Source organism: Tetrahymena thermophila (genome assembly GCF_000189635.1).
Source record: "Tetrahymena thermophila SB210 genomic scaffold scf_8254649, whole genome shotgun sequence".
NCBI lineage: Eukaryota > Ciliophora > Oligohymenophorea > Hymenostomatida > Tetrahymenidae > Tetrahymena > Tetrahymena thermophila.
In genome coordinates, this window is record NW_002476417.1 from 800194 (window position 1) to 819503 (window position 19310).

General features: G+C 23.8%; 5 protein-coding genes across 5 annotated transcripts; 3 read left to right on the forward strand and 2 right to left on the reverse strand. All coding sequences in view use genetic code 6, as the record gives it.

Moving 5' to 3' along the window:
* Positions 1-923: 923 nt before the first annotated feature.
* Positions 924-5275, reverse strand: TTHERM_00276030 (hypothetical protein). The gene is made up of 23 exons (XM_001016033.2): positions 4805-5275; positions 4531-4704; positions 4367-4419; positions 4276-4317; positions 3901-4183; positions 3761-3842; positions 3677-3706; positions 3470-3562; positions 3295-3387; positions 3145-3234; positions 2996-3088; positions 2859-2951; positions 2713-2805; positions 2568-2660; positions 2420-2515; positions 2289-2372; positions 2142-2234; positions 2002-2091; positions 1845-1937; positions 1623-1712; positions 1471-1563; positions 1316-1414; positions 924-1258 (listed from the first exon to the last, which is right to left on the reverse strand). The coding sequence occupies exons 1-23, from the start codon at positions 5193-5195 to the stop codon at positions 1192-1194; spliced, it is 2508 nt and encodes an 835-aa protein (XP_001016033.2). The 5' UTR covers positions 5196-5275; the 3' UTR covers positions 924-1191.
* A 1501-nt stretch (positions 5276-6776) lies between these two features.
* On the forward strand, positions 6777-7931 carry TTHERM_00276040 (carrier protein; the record flags this gene model as incomplete). Its single annotated transcript, XM_001016034.3, has 1 exon — positions 6777-7931. One exon carries the CDS (start codon positions 6777-6779, stop codon positions 7929-7931), a length of 1155 nt encoding a protein of 384 aa, XP_001016034.1.
* Positions 7932-9115: 1184 nt separating this feature from the next.
* Positions 9116-10821, reverse strand: TTHERM_00276050 (NAD-dependent epimerase/dehydratase; the record flags this gene model as incomplete). Its single annotated transcript, XM_001016035.3, has 8 exons — positions 9116-9226; positions 9307-9441; positions 9504-9665; positions 9734-9898; positions 9976-10069; positions 10244-10332; positions 10431-10602; positions 10691-10821. 8 exons carry the CDS (start codon positions 10819-10821, stop codon positions 9116-9118), a joined length of 1059 nt encoding a protein of 352 aa, XP_001016035.2.
* A 619-nt stretch (positions 10822-11440) lies between these two features.
* Positions 11441-14976, forward strand: TTHERM_00276060 (CAS/CSE protein, carboxy-terminal protein; the record flags this gene model as incomplete). The annotated part of the gene is made up of 9 exons (XM_001016036.3): positions 11441-11659; positions 11760-12107; positions 12165-12332; positions 12409-12738; positions 12798-13124; positions 13208-14047; positions 14144-14695; positions 14745-14870; positions 14935-14976. 9 exons carry the CDS (start codon positions 11441-11443, stop codon positions 14974-14976), a joined length of 2952 nt encoding a protein of 983 aa, XP_001016036.1.
* A 1708-nt stretch (positions 14977-16684) lies between these two features.
* Positions 16685-17879, forward strand: TTHERM_00276070 (integral membrane protein DUF6 containing protein; the record flags this gene model as incomplete). The annotated part of the gene is made up of 2 exons (XM_001016037.2): positions 16685-16904; positions 17146-17879. 2 exons carry the CDS (start codon positions 16685-16687, stop codon positions 17877-17879), a joined length of 954 nt encoding a protein of 317 aa, XP_001016037.2.
* Between the last annotated feature and the right edge of the window lie 1431 nt (positions 17880-19310).

Here is a 19310-nt window from a genome sequence, read left to right on the forward strand (position 1 = left end):
TATATTTAATGTCTTTTATATTAATTAAGAAAATTTCTTTATTGATAAATCATTTTATTTTTAAAAAATCCAAACTCCCGGGTTCGAACCGGGACCTAAGGATGACTACAAACTTTACAGTCCGACGCTCTTCCAACTGAGCTAAATTTGGTTCAGTGATATTTACAATTTATTATTTTAACCCTGGAGTAATCAAATCAAAATAATAAATGTTTTATATTTAATAAGTCGCTGTTTTTAATTGATAGTAAGTAGGTGATACATCTAAGAAAAATAAAAATGATACAATAAATAAAATTTCCATGTTTTCTTGATTAAAAAATAAAAAAAATCCGAACTCCCGGGTTCGAACCGGGGACCACCGGATGACTACAAACTTTACAGTCCGATGCTCTTCCAACTGAGCTAAGTTCGGTTCGGTGATATTTTTAAACTATTTTCCTAGACCTTAACTAAATAAAATATTTTATTAGAGATAAAATGTAAAGTTATATGCAATATTTACTCTACAAAGTATGATATTTAATTTTAAATCTAATAAGCAATTTAATAAATAAATATATAATTTAGTCTTGTCACTCTTCCAGCTGAGCTAAGTTCGGTTAATGTTTTGATTTATTATTTTAGCCCTGGGGTAATCAAATCTAATAATAAATATTTTATATTATTCCTATGTTTTTTTTATGATAGATAGTGAGTGAATATTTAAAGCAGAATAAAATTTATAAAATGGATAAATTATCAAACTAAGCAAAAATTAAATATATAAAAAATCCGAACTCCCGGGATCGAACTGGGGACCTACGGATGACTACAAACTTTACAGTCCGACGCTCTTCCAGCTGAGCTAAGTTCGGTTAATTGATATTTAAATTTATTATTTTAGCCCTGGGGTAATCAAATCTAATAATAAATATTTTATATTATTTATATGTTTTTTTATGATAGATAGTGAGTGAATATTTAAAACAGAATAAAATGAATAAATTATCAAACTAAGTAATTAATTAAATATATAAAAAATCCGAACTCCCGGGTTCGAACCGGGGACCACCGGATGACTACAAACTTTACAGTCCGATGCTCTTCCAACTGAGCTAAGTTCGGTTCGTTGACAATTTGATAAATTTTAATAATATTTTTATTATAATAAATATGTACAAAAAAATAAAATAAATCAACAATAATTTTTCAAAATTCACTTAAGAATGTAAATTCTTCATATCCTTATAGCCTGCTTAAAATTAAATTTTGATATCTTTTAATAATATTAAAAATATATTTTTAAATTAACATTTTTAAAAACTATTCTTACTTGATAGAATTTAAATAGATATTAAATTTTTTATCTTTTTTGATAGCCTTTAAATTTAATATTAAATGTTGTACCATCTATTCCGTAAACTTTGAACTTCTAAATATGGTTATAATATGAAATTAAGATGACGGAAAAAATAAAAAATAATTTACTCTAAAATTATACTAATTTATTCTAGACTTTATTTAAGTTAGATAAACCCAATTAGATTTTTTAAGGATTCGTCTGACAATTATTTGGAGTTTCTTTTTATTTAAATGAAATAGATATAATGTTTTCCATAATAAGAACATTTAAAAATTACCTGAGATTAATTTAAAAAACATTTAGTTATTGCGATTTTAAACTTTAAAGAAAATCATCAAATGAAGCATCTGAAATATTTTCACTAAACCTATTAATTATATTTTTAAGTGAATGATTAGAATTTAAGCACTAATTAAATAATTTAATTTTTATAGGTTAAAAATTATTTAATATTTTTTGTTGGATTAAATTATATATTAATTTTTTTTTAAGTATTTACTCAAAGCTAACAGAAATAGATTCAATTCTCTTAAGTTTTTTAATGGTTGATGCCATTATTTATAAAGCTTCGTCACCTAAATTTTCACTGCATCTTAAAATAATCAAATTAATTCGTAAATATTTTTTTAGCTTTAAAAATATTTTTATAAATTTACTTAAATCTAATAAAGAATTTATCAAGAAAAGTATTTTTCTTAATGAATTTGAAAAATGTATTCAAAGATGATTCATTTATTTCTGAGCAGCTAATAAAAATGAAAAATGAAAAATTAAATCAATTTAAATTATGTATTACTCAAAATCTAATTCTAATTGGTTCAGATGAATATTTTAAGACAAATACTCTCCTAATTATATTATTATTTCATTAATGATATTTTTACTTTTACTGATTAAAAATACATAAAAAATTAATATTTTGAAAATATTATTAAAATTTTACCTAAGTAAAAGTTTAAAAGCAACTAATTGCTTAGTGCTTATGATTGATTTAATTACACTCATGTCTTACCATTATATTTAATTACTTTTCAAAACCATTAATCAATATTTATTTTTTTTTGAATATTTTACTTAAAATCAAATTCTATATGCTCTAGTTTTTCTTATTTTTATATAGATTAACTTAGCAATTCTAAGCTTTTATTTTCTATATTTGCTGAACTTTAACTTTAAAAAATAGGAATTTAAATAAAATTTTTAACTTTATAAAATATTTTACTTAAAGTCAAACTCTAAACTTGTTATAGAAGAAAAACATGTCAGAGAGGAAAATAGCACCTAAAATCCTTTTTCGGCAATATTTTTTGTTTCTCTTTTATTTATTTTTAAGAGATTTGAATAATACTTAAATATTCAGTTAATACCTGAAGTTCAATTTTAAAGTCTCTAACTCATTTATTTATTAAATTGATTAGCCAAGGTTTATTACGCACTAAGTATTTAAGTTTTAAGACTTCCTATTTATTTAAAATAAAATTAAAGATTGAATTGATTTATAAAAATTAATTACTAAAATCCAAAGTTAATATTTCTTAGGCTTTTTATTTTTCCTAAGCAAACAAACAGTTCTGAGATTCCAGTTTCAGTGCATTTCTAATTATAACTAATAGAGACTTTTTAATTCAAATTTGAACAAATTTAAATTACTTAAAATCTAAAAAAAGTGTATTGAGTTCTTGTTAGTTTTGTAAAGCAAGTGATAGTTGAAAGAAACTCTAATCTTCTACGTTGTTGTTATTTCTTATCACATCATATGTAAATGGTTAATATAATTTTGTAAAAAATATAAATTTTACGTTAAAATGAGAGTGATACTTTATAACTAATTAATTGACAGAATTGATTTAGCTAGTAACTTGAATCCTCTCAATGTAATATTTGATTGCCTAAACAAATAAAAATTCGTTTTAATTTCTATTACTTTAAATTTTAATATGTATATATACCCTAACCCTAAATATAGGTTTGTAAGCTTTTGTGATAACTTGATAGCTCTTACTAAATTATAGAGGAAATAGTCGTTTATATTTGGATTGAAGCTATTTAAACATTATTTTTAATTAGTCGATTGAAATAAAAAGTAATTTTATTTGAAGATAATTCTAATTTATTTTATTTTACTTAAGAAAAAGACTAAGATTATATAAGGGATAACATTTAGAAATGGCTTTTGCTAGATCGTTTAGTAAAAAAGCATTGATGGTTCTATTTTATCTATTTATTAATACTTTTTAATAGTATAAAAGCCTAATAAAAATAAAATACCCTAAACTAAATTGTATATGGCTAATTTTTTCATGTTAAACGATTATATCTTAAATTTATTACTGCAGAGTTAAATCTGATTCCTTTTCATTTCTTTTTTAAAATAAAATTAATTTTCTTTATATTTTAATAAAAAATATTCTTTACAATTAAAATTCATATTTATAATCATCTTTTTATTCTATTTCCTCAATATGCTTGCTCAATTTTATAGTCTTATTTTTTAAACCTATTTTTTTAGAATTGAAAATATTTAAAAATGATGTTGGTTGCAATCAATTACTTACTATATTTTGAATAAATTTGTGGTAGCTATATATTTTCACTAATAAAATGATTGGCAAACTCTGAAATATAATCTGCTACAGTCTTTCTCTAGTTTATTGTAGTATCTATAATGTCTTAAACTATTTCACATAAAAAGCAGTTATACTCATGTTTGAGCTTTTTAGGAATTTTCCCTTTAATCAAAGATGAATACAATTAATCCTCATTATCTATAAAGCTTTGTAAGTAGAACTAAGGATTATCAATAATAATAAATATCAATGCCACACTAATTAAATCATCCTTTTGATTTTTAAAAGGAAAATATATATTTGGTCAAGATAAAACATATTAAAATAAATCAAAAATATTAGAAATTTGCAAAAAAAAAATACCTAATGCGATCTATGTGATTTGGATAAACTTAGTTAACTTTCCTTTATATTAAATAAGATATTTTATTATTTTATTTTCTAAAAAATTTACCACACTTATCAAAAAATTAGAATTTAAGTCTTAAGGAATAAAACCTAAGTAACCTTTTATTATATTTTTATTAATTAATTAAGAATTTAACTTCTAATATTTCAACACATTTTATTTATAATTAAAACATAAATGTTTCTAATGGAGGATATTTATTTATTTACCTAATTTAATGCTATTATTCTTAAGAAATACTTTAGTTATATCTAAGTTTCCATACTATATTTAATTTTGATGTAGCGTATTCAAAGCATCTAACAATTAAACTGCATACTATAATTTTTAATGCTTGTAGTTGTTTAGCATTTTAGTACTATCAATTATAAATCCAAGTGTATCTGTTAAGAAAAATATAAAAACTTTATCAAAATTCAATTAGGAATTAAAATAAAATTGAGAATCCAATAAAATATTTCAATAAATAACTCAGTTGTTTACCTTGGCAGAACTCTAATTAAATTGCATAGAATTTACCATGATCATTTTCTAAAATAGTACAAGAGAATATTTACACTAAATAGGGTTATTTGTTTTAAAATATTTTTTGTATTTAATTAGATGATTCATTTATTTGTTTTTAATCAACATCTTAAAAAGGCATAACTTTTAAAACTACTTTCTAAAGAATTTGTTTGTTAAACCCAGTAAAAGTAAGACTATTTTCATTTCGACACTAAAATTCAATATCAATCATCGAAAACTATTCTTGAGCCTATTTTATTATGTCCATAATTATTGAATCATTACTGTCAATAATACTAGGAAATTATATTTAAAATTTATCTGCTTGATACTCTTCTAATCTCTGTCTATTGCAACAACCACCCATTTTTTATTTGTAAGTAGATAGATTAAATATTTCAAAAGTTTTGTATTTATTAAAAATTTAGCTTATCTATTAATTTTTGCTGTTATTAATTTAATGATAAAATACATTTGAATTTATAAAAACTTACTTTTTTAAGATTTTTTAATATTTGATTATGGAATATAAATATTTGTTTTATTTTGTACTTTTTTATAAATTTCATAAAAATATATGATTGACCAACCATTTATTTAGTTTTAAAAAATATCAACACCAAAATATACTCAAAAAAATACAAATTTTAATTTATTGAATTGTATTTTTTAAAAAAGTTCAGAAAACAATAAAAAAATAATTTTCAATCTTTTATTTTCAATTTTGATTTGAGTTAAAATTCAATATTCTTAAAAAAATTAAATTTATTTATTAAAATTTGATAATCTTTCAAAAAAACACTCTAATTTAAACAAAAAAATTATAAAATAAGATAAATAAATTTGCATTTTAGTATCTTATTTAGGGAGAGTATTATTTTAAAATTTGTTAATTTTAAAGAAAATTATAATTAATTGACTTCAAGTTAATAATCTTCTTCAATTTTATTTCACTAAAATATAAAATTTAATCATAGTATTTTGTTTAAGATATTTTTTGGACAAAAAATTGAACTTTTTGAATAAAAAAATTAGTTGTTAAAATAAATCAATGCAAATGCTTTTTAATCTTAAAAGCTATCAAGAAAAAGTAAATAGATTAGCATTTAAATAAATAATTATTATCACAAAATTAATTTTAAAAAAATATTATTTAATTAAATAAAATTAATTTAATTTTTATATAAATTGATAGATTGATAAATTCAAATAATTTAAGATTAAATTTATTTCTACAAGTAGCATTTTTAAATTATTTTTTGTTTTAGACTTTTACAAGTAGGAAAAATAATTTGCTGTAAATCAAATAAAAAACATTTTCCTGTATTTATTTATTTAAAATCTAATATTAATTTAGTTATAATCAGATTTAAAAAATGCTTGTAAATTAAAATTAAGGACTATATATATTTTTAGCTTAATTAATTGTAATAAAATAAATAGAAGATATAGAGATTAATTTGATTGGCAAAAGAAATTTAGGAAAAGTAATTGAAATTTTGAGAAATTTCTATTTAACATATTAGGATAAAAAGAAAATTGATAGAAAATCTAGTGAATGAAGTAGAATATCAAAGTGACTACTTAAATGATCAAAAAGGTGCAAAATATAAAGTTTAATGATCATATATAGTGAAGAAAGAATATTTAAAGAATTTTGTTTTATAACATAAGATTTAAAAATGTATTTGTAAGCAAAACTAGCGAGTAGTGTATATTTATGAAAAAGAAATCTGTTTGTTTTTATAAAATAAATGAGACAAAAAAAATTGTAAATTGTGAGATTTGTAATCAAAACTAGCAAACACACAAATAAACAAACAAACAAACAAACAAACAAACAAACAAACAAATAAGCAAACATTATTTGATTAGATTTGAGCAAATATTGCAAACACTAAAATTAAATAATATTTTGCATAGTTTTAACGATAGAAGCGAAGGAGCAATGTTTTAAAAAGATGACAGAAAGGCAATGTATATTTTGCCTGCCTCAACTCTAGCGTCTCTGATATCTGCTCTCATAGTTAATCCTCTCGATGTTCTGAAAGTGCGTTAGCAGAAAGGATCAAGCTAAGAGTGCCATATTCATAACAGACCACAATTAAATGTGATACAATTTACAAATTTATAATAACAAAATAAACAAAATGTTCAATTCAAATAACCACTAAGTACAGCTAATTAGCTGACTACCCCTTCAATTTCTTGTTCATCTTTGAACAATAAATTAAAAAAATAATCAAAATAATATCTAAATTAATGCTCATAATCTCCATTTAAATAATCTCCTTAGTATTCGTACGTGAAGAGTTGTCTTTGTTTGGACAAAAAGAGTCTTATTAGTGGAATCGCACAGATATGGAAAATGGAAGGCATCAAGACATTTTACAATGGCTTGAGATACTCTTTATACTCCTCAACAGCATCCACAGTCACTTACTTTTACTTCTACGAAACATCCACTAAATAAATTAGAAATAGAATTACAAACCACAAGATATATCTTCCTCTTTTGGCATCTGTTTTCTCGCGTTCTTTAACAACTACTCTCACTTTCCCTCTAGAATATTGGCGTACAGTCCAGTAGGCATAAATAGGTTTCACCAAAAAGACAGGTTTATAGCTTGGTAACCGTGTCTTTTCTGCTTACTTTGTTACTTTATAAAGAGACGTCATATTTAGTTCCCTTTATTGGGTTCTTGCTGAAAATATTCGTGACTCTTTGCATGGATTTTGGTGTAATTATCCATAAGCAATGTCCAAGTATTCAGAGGAGCATTAAGAATACCACAAGAGTCATCCTGCAAATATAAGTTGCAGATGGAAGTTTTTGATAACCAACATAATTGCAGGTTCAGTTGGAGGTGGTATAACAGCCTTACTTACTCTTCCTTTAGATGTTATCAAAACTAAAAGACAGCTTTATGAAAAGTATTCAAAGGATTCAACTTTATAAATTATGAGATAAATTGTACAAACTGACGGAGTTAGTGGATTATATGCAGGTGCTAGACCGAGAATCGCAAAAGTTGTTGTAGCTTGTAGTACTGTTTTATCTTTATACGAATACTTCTTAGGAATATGCAAATCGCTTTATTGAACCAAATCATCTATCAAGAGCAAAATAACAAAAATTACTTTAAAATATAAAGAAAGGATTTTAGTAATTTTCGATCATGATTTATTTATTTATTGACCTTTTGCAGAGAAAATATGATAAACTGATTTATAGTGGGAGAGCTATTATAATATTTAAATTTTCTGATTTTTCTGGGGAAACTACCTAATTCAAACGAATACAATTATATTATTATTATTTTAATAAGTTTTCTACTAACTTCCTTCAAAAATTCTTGAACACCACCAACCAAATAATAAATAAATAAAAAATTTAGTAAAACTCAAATAATAAACCAATATGAAAATGGATTAAGAAAATAAGTCTAAACAAAAAATAAACAAATAAACAAATAAATAATCATATATGAGTTTTAGTTTTGGACCACATAAATAAATAAATTAATAATATTTATAAATTTTTAATTTGCAATTAATTGTATTTATTCTTTATAAAAAATATATTTATTGATTACTTCTTTAATCTTACTTATACATCTGTCTGTAATTCATTATTTTTAATAATAATTTATTTTTCTAATTAACATTCTTATAAATTCTTACATTATTATTAAAATTTGTAAAAATATAATTATAATCAATTGAATTCCGATACTTTAAACAATTGTTATATAAATTCCACAATTATTATCAAAAAAAAATTAAAATAAACGGTGAGTTTTTAATTAAAAAAAACACATAAAATTTAGGCAAATGATATTATAATTTGTAAATCAAAAAATAATTAAATTTTCATAAAATTTCAATAAACAAAATTTTTTTATTTTTAATTATCGAAAAATAAGGAAGTAACAAGTATCAATAAAAATGTAATAAATGTAGGAATAATAGATTAGTAGTACTAAATTTATCAGTTAAGTAAAAATTGCTATTTTTATATTAAAAATAGAGGTTTTAATTTAATTTTAATCATTTGATAGAAGTATTTGTTATTATGGTCAATATTTTTAACTGACAAATAATCTAAAAATAAAAATTTCTTTGTGTTATTTTTTATTCAATAAATTGATTTCATAAATATTTATCTTGAAGAAAATAAATTTTAAAATAAATAAATAAGTTAAGCAGGGCAGAATTAATTTTTTAAGTACAAAATAACACAAAATCAAATAAATATATTGACTATTTATAGAATAGAACCATTTTTCAATCTGTCTTAATTTTTTTGTATAGCTTCTTTTCTGCATAATTTTCTTCTTCTCTATATTTGCCCTTGGCTTGCTTAAAGAATGTTACTGTTTTTTCCAATACTTCTTCCTAAAAAATGTAAAATAATTTAATTAGATAAAAAACACCTTTTAAATTTTATGAAAATTAAAAAATAATTATTTATTTACTAATGGTGTAGGATTCCATCCTAGCATTTATTTAGCAAGCGTGATATCAATAGGGCCACAGTCAACAGATGGATAAAACTTCGATGCATTATCTGTATTCTTTATGTTAACCAACTTTATATCCATAATTTTAGCCTATTAGTTAAAAATAATTTATTTTATTTATCAATCTTTACAAATAAATGAAAGACAATTACGATTTATTCTATCATTTACTTTAAAGTTATCACTTCCTCACATGCAATATTATAACTCTTATGTAGTATATTATCTTTAGGCATATTTATAAGTTTTAAACAGATATCTGCAACATCCTAACTATAAACAAAGCTCATTTTTAAGTTATTAGCTTCATCGTCCTTTTATATATTTGCAGTAATAAAACGTCATTAATTCTTACTAATTAATAAATTAATATTAGAATTACCATGTATAATGTGTTTTTATTGAATTCAGTGATCCATTTCATGTAAGCCCAAAATCTTCCAGTGTCATCAAATGGACCTATGACATCAGGTAATCTTAAAATAACAAATGGTAATTCTTCTTTTTCTACATAATTGTATAAAAATTCCTCACATTTTAGCTTATGCTAGTTATTATTTGTTAAAATTAAAATGAGATAAATACAGAAAGCAATTATGAAATGTCTTCAAACAACTAACTTACATGTGCATAATCGTCATCCTTTTTATATTCTGCCTATTTAGTCAAAGTTTTAGGTCTACATGCCATTTCTTCTTTAATTGGTTATCCTTCTTTCCTTTATTAATTTTGAAAGTAGAAATAAGAATTAAAGTAAAAGATAGAACTTTCTTTTGAAATAAGAAATATTCTATATATTATTATTATTATTGTTAAAGATATTTTGATAGAAAACAATTAGCTAAATATATATACTTGTATTAAACAAACATAATTTTATAAATCAAATTACCTGACTGATTTATCGCAGACATCGTAAATAGAATCAGTAGAGATGAATAGATATAGTTCGCATTTTCCCTTTAAGGCTTCATAAGCTGACTATGAATTTAAAAAAACAATAAATATAACCATATAGATATCGATTTCAAAATATATTAATTATTGATTTTTTAAATATCTTTTGTTTATTTGTTTACTTTCACTTCTGAATATTTAAAGCCACAAAAATCAAAAACTGCTGTCCATTTCTTTTTTCCATCAATTCCTAACTTTTTACTCTCATATTCAATAAGCTTTCTATATTCTTATTTTTCTTTTCTATTTCCGAAGATATGATGAGCATTTTTAATATTTTTAACTTAATTATTCCTATTTGATTTATTTAGATTATGATAGTAAAATCTTAATCAAGCAAAGTAAGCAAATAAAAACTGCTCTGCTAATTATGACTAATTACCAATATTTTTTACCACGATTTATGTAATAAACTTCGTAGTCTTCGTTTTCGCTAGAACATAGATTCTAAAGCAATTGTAAACCCATAAAAGTGGAACCACCTAAAACCAAAATGTACTTCTTTTCACCCATGACGATTTATATAAAATTTCACACAAATTAAACACAAAAAAATATATTAAATATATAAATTTGTTTTTATTAAAAATTTGATTCTTAGCTGGTTAAATTACTCAAAAAAATTATTAAGCTAAATAATAACAAACAAATTTCTTTATGAGCTGATAAATTTTTTAATTTAATGCAATTTTTTACTATTTTAAATATGTTTTGAATCCTTATTTTCAATAATTTAAGCCAAATTGCAAAAATGTTTTAAAATTATTTAGTCTCAAAAATGTTTTCTTGCTTGTTAAGGTAGTAAAATTAAATAATTCTAATAGAGCTAATAAATTATTTATTATAAATTTGAGATAGACACGAATATTTTTGAAGAGAGATGGCGCTCAATTTGATCAGAGAAAGGAATAATTAGTATTTTAAATTGTATTAAAAATTAAATTTAGAAAATTTTTTGCTAATAATTCAAGCTAGAAAGGAATGCTTATTGTTAAAAAGTGTGCATCGAGTTATTTATAAAATTAAAATAAAAAAGATAAAAAGATATATATCTTGAAAAATACGCAAAAAAATAAATTAAGAGAACTAATTATTAAAGTAAACACAATAGATAAATAGAAAGAAACAAGCAATGTTCATTAATACAGCTTTGATTTAGACATTAAATGATGCTTTAGCAGCAACGTAAAATGGATAAACTAACAAATAAGGAGAGCAAATGCTCAGGGAATTAAGAGAGAATCCTTAGTATCCCATCCTTTTATTCGATTACTTTTAAAACTAGGGAAACATGGATTAACTTCGTTTATTGGCAGCAGTTTAATTCTAGCATTGGTTCAAAGAATATAAGGTAAGAAGAGCTCATGCTTTTAGATTTATTACAAAATATTATCTTGAATAATTAATAGATAAATTTTGCAACTAAATTTTTTATTTTAAAATTATTTTAGAACGCTGATGACTACCTCGTTTAATAATACAGCGAAATTGTATCTTCTGTTAAGCAATCTATAATTTAGTGTTTCGTGAGCACAAATAAAAATATTAGCAAATAAGTAGAACAAGCAATTCTCTTTTTAGCTTCTAAAGAATTTCCCTATCGTTGGAATACTCTTATTCAAGAACTTATGAGCTATATTGACTTTAATCTGCAAAATAATGAACAAAATATTAGAATATTAAAAGTTTTAGATAAGATTACTGACAGATATTCATATAGCATGCGTTCTGATGAATTGTTTACTGAAATTATTATAGTTTGTGACAATTGCCATGACCACTTATATAAGCTGATAGAAGTATCTATTAAATCAAAAAATTCATAAAATAATTATTTTTATTTATTTAAAAAAAAGAATGTTTTGTTAGGCTTAGAATAATAGCACGACACTCTTAACACTGTCAAGATTTTGAAGTTCATTATGAAAATATTTTATAATTTAAATTACTAGGATTTGCATCCTAAGTTTGAAGATAATTTGAACAACTGGATGGGTTTTCTCTCAAAGACAATTTAGATTAAGGTAAAATTTTGCAATATTATAAATCAATCAATGTTTTTGTGCTCATTTTTCATTTAAATTTACCAATAATATTTAGGTCGATCCTGCTACTATGGGCGGTCACGATGTTACTCTCTTTAAAGCAAAGGGTGAGTGTCTTAGAGCTGTATTACTTTATGCAACTAGATATAGAGAAGAATTTTAAGATTTAATTGAACATTTTGCAGGTGAAATTTGGACAATGTGCAGTATTACAGATTAAGATCAAAAGTTTGATAAGATTGTTATTAATGCACTTAAGTACTTTAAGAATCTAGTTTTATGGCAAGATTTAGGAAGCTTCTTTAAGTAAAATATGAATAACATCATGACTTCTCTTATCATTCCTAACTTAGGAGTCAGTTAAATGGAAAAGCTTCAATTTGAAGTAATTTTATAAAAATATTTTTTTCTTTTTTTAACAATAAATGTTAATTCTTCAAATAGGATGAACCAACAAGCTTCCTTGAATCTTTCTTCTAATTTTCCGACATTAACACTCGTAAATCTGTAACAGTAGACCTTCTCAAGAATATAGCCAAGGGTTTCGGTGATGAATTAGTTGGATAAATAAAAAATTACATATTAGAATATAAAAATCTCCTCGATTCCACAGGATAGTTTAATATTGAAACAGAAGTGATTTTATTAAATCTAATTATTGATGGCGCAACAGTGGCATACAGAGATAAAGAAGGTGTTACTGAAATATGTCTCCCTGCTGAATTAGTTACATATATCTATGAAAATATTATCAAGCCTACTCTTGGAAAAGTACTTACTTACTTATTTATTTATTTAATTAAAAATTAATTTAATATTTTAACTAAAATATATTTAATTTAATTTAAATTTAGATGTTTAGTGTTTTGAGCTAGAACTAAAACATGTTAGTAGAACAATAATACAACACCTTGCATGTCTGCTATTATTTAAGATTTTTCTATTACTTTAGAAATATTATTAACAGGGATGAAATTTTAGAATTAGCTAGAATCGTTTCTTTCTTTTTAAGATCTAAGCAAGAATCCTTAGTAGGATTAGCTGCCATAACAATTGAAGGCTTGCTTAATTTGAAAGAAGGCGACTTAAAAAATTACATTAATGTTAAGAATTACTTCAACAAGGATAATGTTTATCCACAAATTAATGAAATTATCATGAATCTCTATCTTTGTTGCCAAAGCCAAGAAGAAATTGACGGAAACCTTCTTAAAACTTTATTTTATATCATCAACTTGCTCAAAGAAAAATCTCTTGAAAAATTTGATTTATTTGTTGGCTTGTTTAATGATTAATTTTAAAAGATGCTCTCAGAGGGTTACGATTTCTAGAGAGTTTCAATCCTTTTTGAATGTGTATCAAATTTAATGAATCTATCTTCTACTTAAAATTCTTAAGGTTACATCTAGCTTGAAAAAACTGTTTCACCATACTTTGATAAGATTATATCATAGTTTATTTCAGATTTAATCAACTACGTATTGCAAACTTACTCTATCATTATTAGAAATACCAACAATATAGACAAAAACAACTTTAAAATTATTTTCGAATCACTCATCAATCCCACCAACTGGACCTAAGATAATGTCTCAATATTCCCTTCCTTCATTATCTACATACAATCTTACATTTATAGAATTCCTAGCATAATTGTCACCTACAAGACCTAGTTAGAATAAATCTTTGTTTAGGTAATTTCTTATTAAAGTCTTTAAAAATATAATTAAATTTTAAACATAAATTCTAAACAAAACTCTCTGATTAATTCTAATTAATTTAAAAAATAGTTCTTGAAGTTAAAGCAAGATACTCAATTTTTCGAGTTCGCTAGAATTTTCATCTAGCAATTCTAATTAGATGAATTAAGACAAAGCGGATGGTTACAATTCTTCATTCAAACTTGCCTTAACTTCTACTCTGAACTTGCTAAAGAAAACAAGCAAGTTACATCAAAGAGCAAAGGATCAAAGCCTATCTTCGTTAAGAACTTTATTGTATTCATAAGCTATTTAATATAAAAGTACACCACCCAACAAATCCTGGTAGATTTCAATGCTGTTCAACAAGACTCTGTCATAAATATTTTAATAGAAGAAATTAATTTAATTAAAAATATATCTGACCTCAATGAAAAGAAGGTCATTTTTACTGCTTTGATGGACATTCTCTTCAACAACACAAGTGCTATTTCCTTATAAGCTTTCTCTCTATTATTAAATGCTATAATTGAAAACTTGGGCACTCGTCGTTTCAGACCTGCTCGTTATACAGAATAAAGAGATAACCTAAACTCAATGGGAGGATCAGGATTCCAGAGACTCTCTTGTTTAAAAGAAAAGGTATTTATTTTATTTGTTATAAATTTTATTTAATAATAATTTTAAATAGAACACTTTGATTCCAGAAATCTAAAACTTAGATCAGTTCTTTGCATAATAATTTAATTTGTTCTACAGCAATCCTACAATCAAGAACTCATTAAACATGGCAGAGATATTAAATTTAAAAAATTAAGTAAATTAATTTATCATTTCTAAATACAAAAAAGTTAATTCTATTTTTTCACATTATTAAAAAGGAAACTCTATCAAAGTTAATCACTTAAGGACAATCAAAGTGATTAATGAATCAATCAATCAATAATAAAAAATTAAAAATAAAATAACTTATTATAAATAAATATTAAATATATAAATTTTAACATAAATTAATTACTAAAATATTTGTTTGTTTATCTAATACATTTAGTTTTAGAAATATAATATTTCATGTTTCAACAAATTAGATTAAGATTTTATTTCATCAAATAATAAAAATGCAAATTATATTTATTTATTTAGGTTTTAATTTTCTCCTTTTTTACTTTTTTAGATGTTAAAGAAAGGTAAAATATGCCTTGAGTAAATAGGTTTATAATTTTTTTATCATTATAAACACCAGTTAATAAGTTTTTTCTTTAAAAATTTTTCATCTTAATTTAAATATAATAAAATAGGTTAGATGATTTTAAATACTGATTATTATTTTCACTAAATTTTGAGAGAAAAAAAATTTAGATTTTAGCTTGGTGGTTAGTTTAATTTTTTATAAAGTGTTATGTCAGATTAGATAAAGAAATTAAATATAAAAATGATAGGAGTTTTAAAATGTTAGCTTTGAAATAAATCATAAAAATACTATTGAATTGAAATGTAAAAATTTAATATCAAAACATACATGCATATGAGTGAGGAGGGGTAAAATAAATATTATTTTGATTATCACATTTTTAACATCTAAAATTAGTATTAAGAGTCAATCAAATTACTTAACTTTTCCCTTTAATAATTAGAACAAAGCTGGAGTATTACAAATTATTAATTTTACATCTACTTATGAATTAATTAAGAACATATTATTATAAAATAATGAATATTTTTCAAGAAATTCCAAATATTTACAAAAAATTTCTTCAAATCTAAAAATAGGATGGAGTAAGTAGCAAGTATTCAATGTAAGAAAATATAAGAAAAAATATTAATTTTAGTAAAAAAATACCAAAAATTTAAAAATGAATTATATAAATCAGATAAGATAATGAAGTTATAATATCCATAAAGTTAGTAACATATCTCTCTATAAATTTCTGATGATGATGTATGAGTTTGTTTAAAATATCAAATTATATTTAAAGTTTTAAATATACAATTTTTATTTTTATGTTTAAATTTTATTTATAACAAAATAAAAGTATTGTGCTTAATTAAACAGAATTTTATTCTTTCAGTCAACAATTGTTATAGAAAGTCAAAATTTTATTTAAATTAATGTATTACTTATTTACTGAAGGCAAAAAATAATTTTAATGAATCTGTGATTAGAATTTATTTTTTAGTTAAAGTGAAGGATAAAGTTGTAGAAAATTAAATCTATGAGCTATTAAGTATTTGCTTGCATAAAGTATAATAAATAGATTTATTCATAAAACAATGTAAGCTCAATGGCCAGCATAAATAAGCTACTCAGTTGATTAATAGTGAATTCAAAATAAAAAATTGTTGTAAAGTTTATTTTTTGAGCAGCGATATCTAATTTTGTAAGAAAGAAGAAAAATTAACAAATAAAGTTTTTAAAAATATGATAATTTGATTTTTTTAAGATTTTAATCTTCATTATTGATCAACCAAAATGATATTTTCTTTTCTTAATTTTGTGTTTTTGCAGGAAAATTTACTTAACCTTTATATTTTTAAGTAAAGAAATATTAGCTAAAAGATCAAATACTAAAAAAAGTTATTAAAACAAATCAAATACAAGGCAAATTAATCTTTTTATAAATTAAATTAAAAATGGAAGGTGTCTTTGCTGGTATTGGTGCTGCTGCTACTTGGGCTTTAGCCAATTATATTTTTTCACATAATTTGGTATCATGCTCTCCTATGTTATTCAACTTTTTAACAGGAGTTGCTGCTATTTTAATTTTTGCCATAGTTTTACCATTCTAGGAGCAATCTTTTCCACCAACTCCTTTCTATTTTTGGATTATGCTCTAACTATCTGGTGTTGTTGGTAATTAACGCTTTATCTAATTTATAAACTTAAAATTAACATACATACATTTTTTGATTCACTTTTAATCTTGCTAAATATTTAGTTCGATTTATTGTTAGATTTTCATTTTTAATATATTAGAAGTCTTCTAGTATTTCAAACTAAATCTCTCTTTTATTATTCAAAAGAATTAAACTCAAGTCTTATTGACCTAATATTTGTCTAATTTTGACTAAATTTTGTTTTTATTAATTTTTAGGAATTGGATTAGGAGACTCTTTGTTTTTTGGAGCTATTAAAAATATTGGGCCTCGTAAAACTCTCTTGATGGAAACCTTAGCCTCACCATTTACAGGACTTATTTCCTTCATCTATTTTGGTGATTCTATTGGATGGTTAGCATGGGTTGGTATATTTATAGTCGTTGTAGGTATAATTATTGTAGTAAATGAGTAGTAAAAAAGAAGAGATTCTGAAATATCTGTCGAACTAGTTGACTATGAAAATAATCAAAATGTGGTGTTAGAATCTGTAAAGGACACAAACTAAGCTAATAATTTGTAAATGAAAGGTTACCTCTATGCAGTCGGAGCTATGTTTTGCTAAGCTCTAGGTATGGTCTTGTCAAGAGATGCCCTATCATCGGGTTCCTTCAATCCTATTGCAAGTTCATTTATTCGCTAAGTAGCTGGTCAATTCTCAGTCTTAATACTTTTAGTAACATCTCGTGAAAAAATATATATTCCACAATAAACTAGAAAACAAAACTTTATGCTACTTATTGGTATTTTGTTGGGATAAGTTATTTGTTTATGGTTCTAATAACTCTCTCTTTAGCACACAAGAGCTGAAATTGCTTAGACTTTGATGTCAACTTCACCATTATTTGCCTTAGCTTTAAGTAAATACCAAGGAGAAGTTATTTCACAGAGAGCTGTTGTAGGTTCTCTCACAGCTTTCGTTGGAGTTTGTCTCGTTGTTAATGGAAATTGAAATAAAAAATCAACTTATAAAAAAATTGAAAAAAGTAATAAAGAGAAGCAGTTAAATAAAATAAAAATATGTATGATAATAGTAAATTTTATAATATATACTAACTACTTATTTACTATTCTATTATTGTTATTATTATTTTAGTCTTTAAATAATTCTTCAAAATCTATTTAAAATTTGTTATTTCGGATGTACAAATTATATTTGCATTTTCATAATTTTATAAAATATTGATAAGTTAATTCGTCACATATCCAGACTTTTAATTTTCGTTTTTTCTTGATTATCTAAAATAAGATGATGCGTATTATTAAATCATGTAATTTCTTTTTTAAGGTATTTTTTAAAAGCCATCTATTTATTTTATTTAATTTATAAAAGATATATGTTAATATTACATTCTAGACAATTAGTTAGAGTAAATTACATCCCAATTTACATTTAACTTTCATCATTAACAAAGTTATAAATTTGTAAGTATTTTATTTAATTTTTTAATAACAAAAATTTATTCTTGATGCACTTTGACTTATCAATTATTTTTTTAATCATAAAAAAGCTAAAAAATCAATCTCAATAAAATAAATAATATATTTTTCTTAAAACAATATTCTCTCACATATTCATTTTTTTATTTTATTATATTAAATTTTTTTTATTTGTTCAACAATTCTGATAAATATCTTGAAAATATTATTGAATAAATGACAATATTTGATAACAATTAATGAAAAGTATAGTATTATTGATAATATAATGAAATTGTAAAATAATAATATTATTATCTTTTACACTCTTAATAAAGAAAATAAATCAAGATAAATAAGTTCTTATAGATGAAACATAGAGAAAATAAAGATTAAATTTTTATTTAAAATCAATAATTACTTTTCTTTAAATTTTGCCTTAGTGTTTCTATTATGTGTTTAAATAATAAGGTTTATATTTATTTTTTTATATTATTTTAAAAATTAGTTAAGCAAAATAATTTTAGCTATTTATAATTCTGTGTAAATCTGGGGTTGGGGTTGGGGTTGGGGTTGGGGTTGGGGTTGGGGTTGGGGTTGGGGTTGGGGTTGGGGTTGGGGTTGGGGTTGGGGTTGGGGTTGGGGTTGGGGTTGGGGTTGGGGTTGGGGTTGGGGTTGGGGTTGGGGTTGGGGTTGGGGTTGGGGTTGGGGTTGGGGTTGGGGGTTGGGGTTGGGGTTGGGGTTGGGGTTGGGGTTGGGGTTGGGGTTGGGGTTGGGGTTGGGGTTGGGGTTGGGGTTGGGGTTGGGGTTGGGGTTGGGGTTGGGGTTGGGGTTGGGGTTGGGGTTGGGGTTGGGGTTGGGGTTGGGGTTGGGGTTGGGGTTGGGGTTGGGGTTGGGGTTGGGGTTGGGGTTGGGGTTGGGGTTGGGGTTGGGGTTGGGGTTGGGGTTGGGGTTGGGGTTGGGG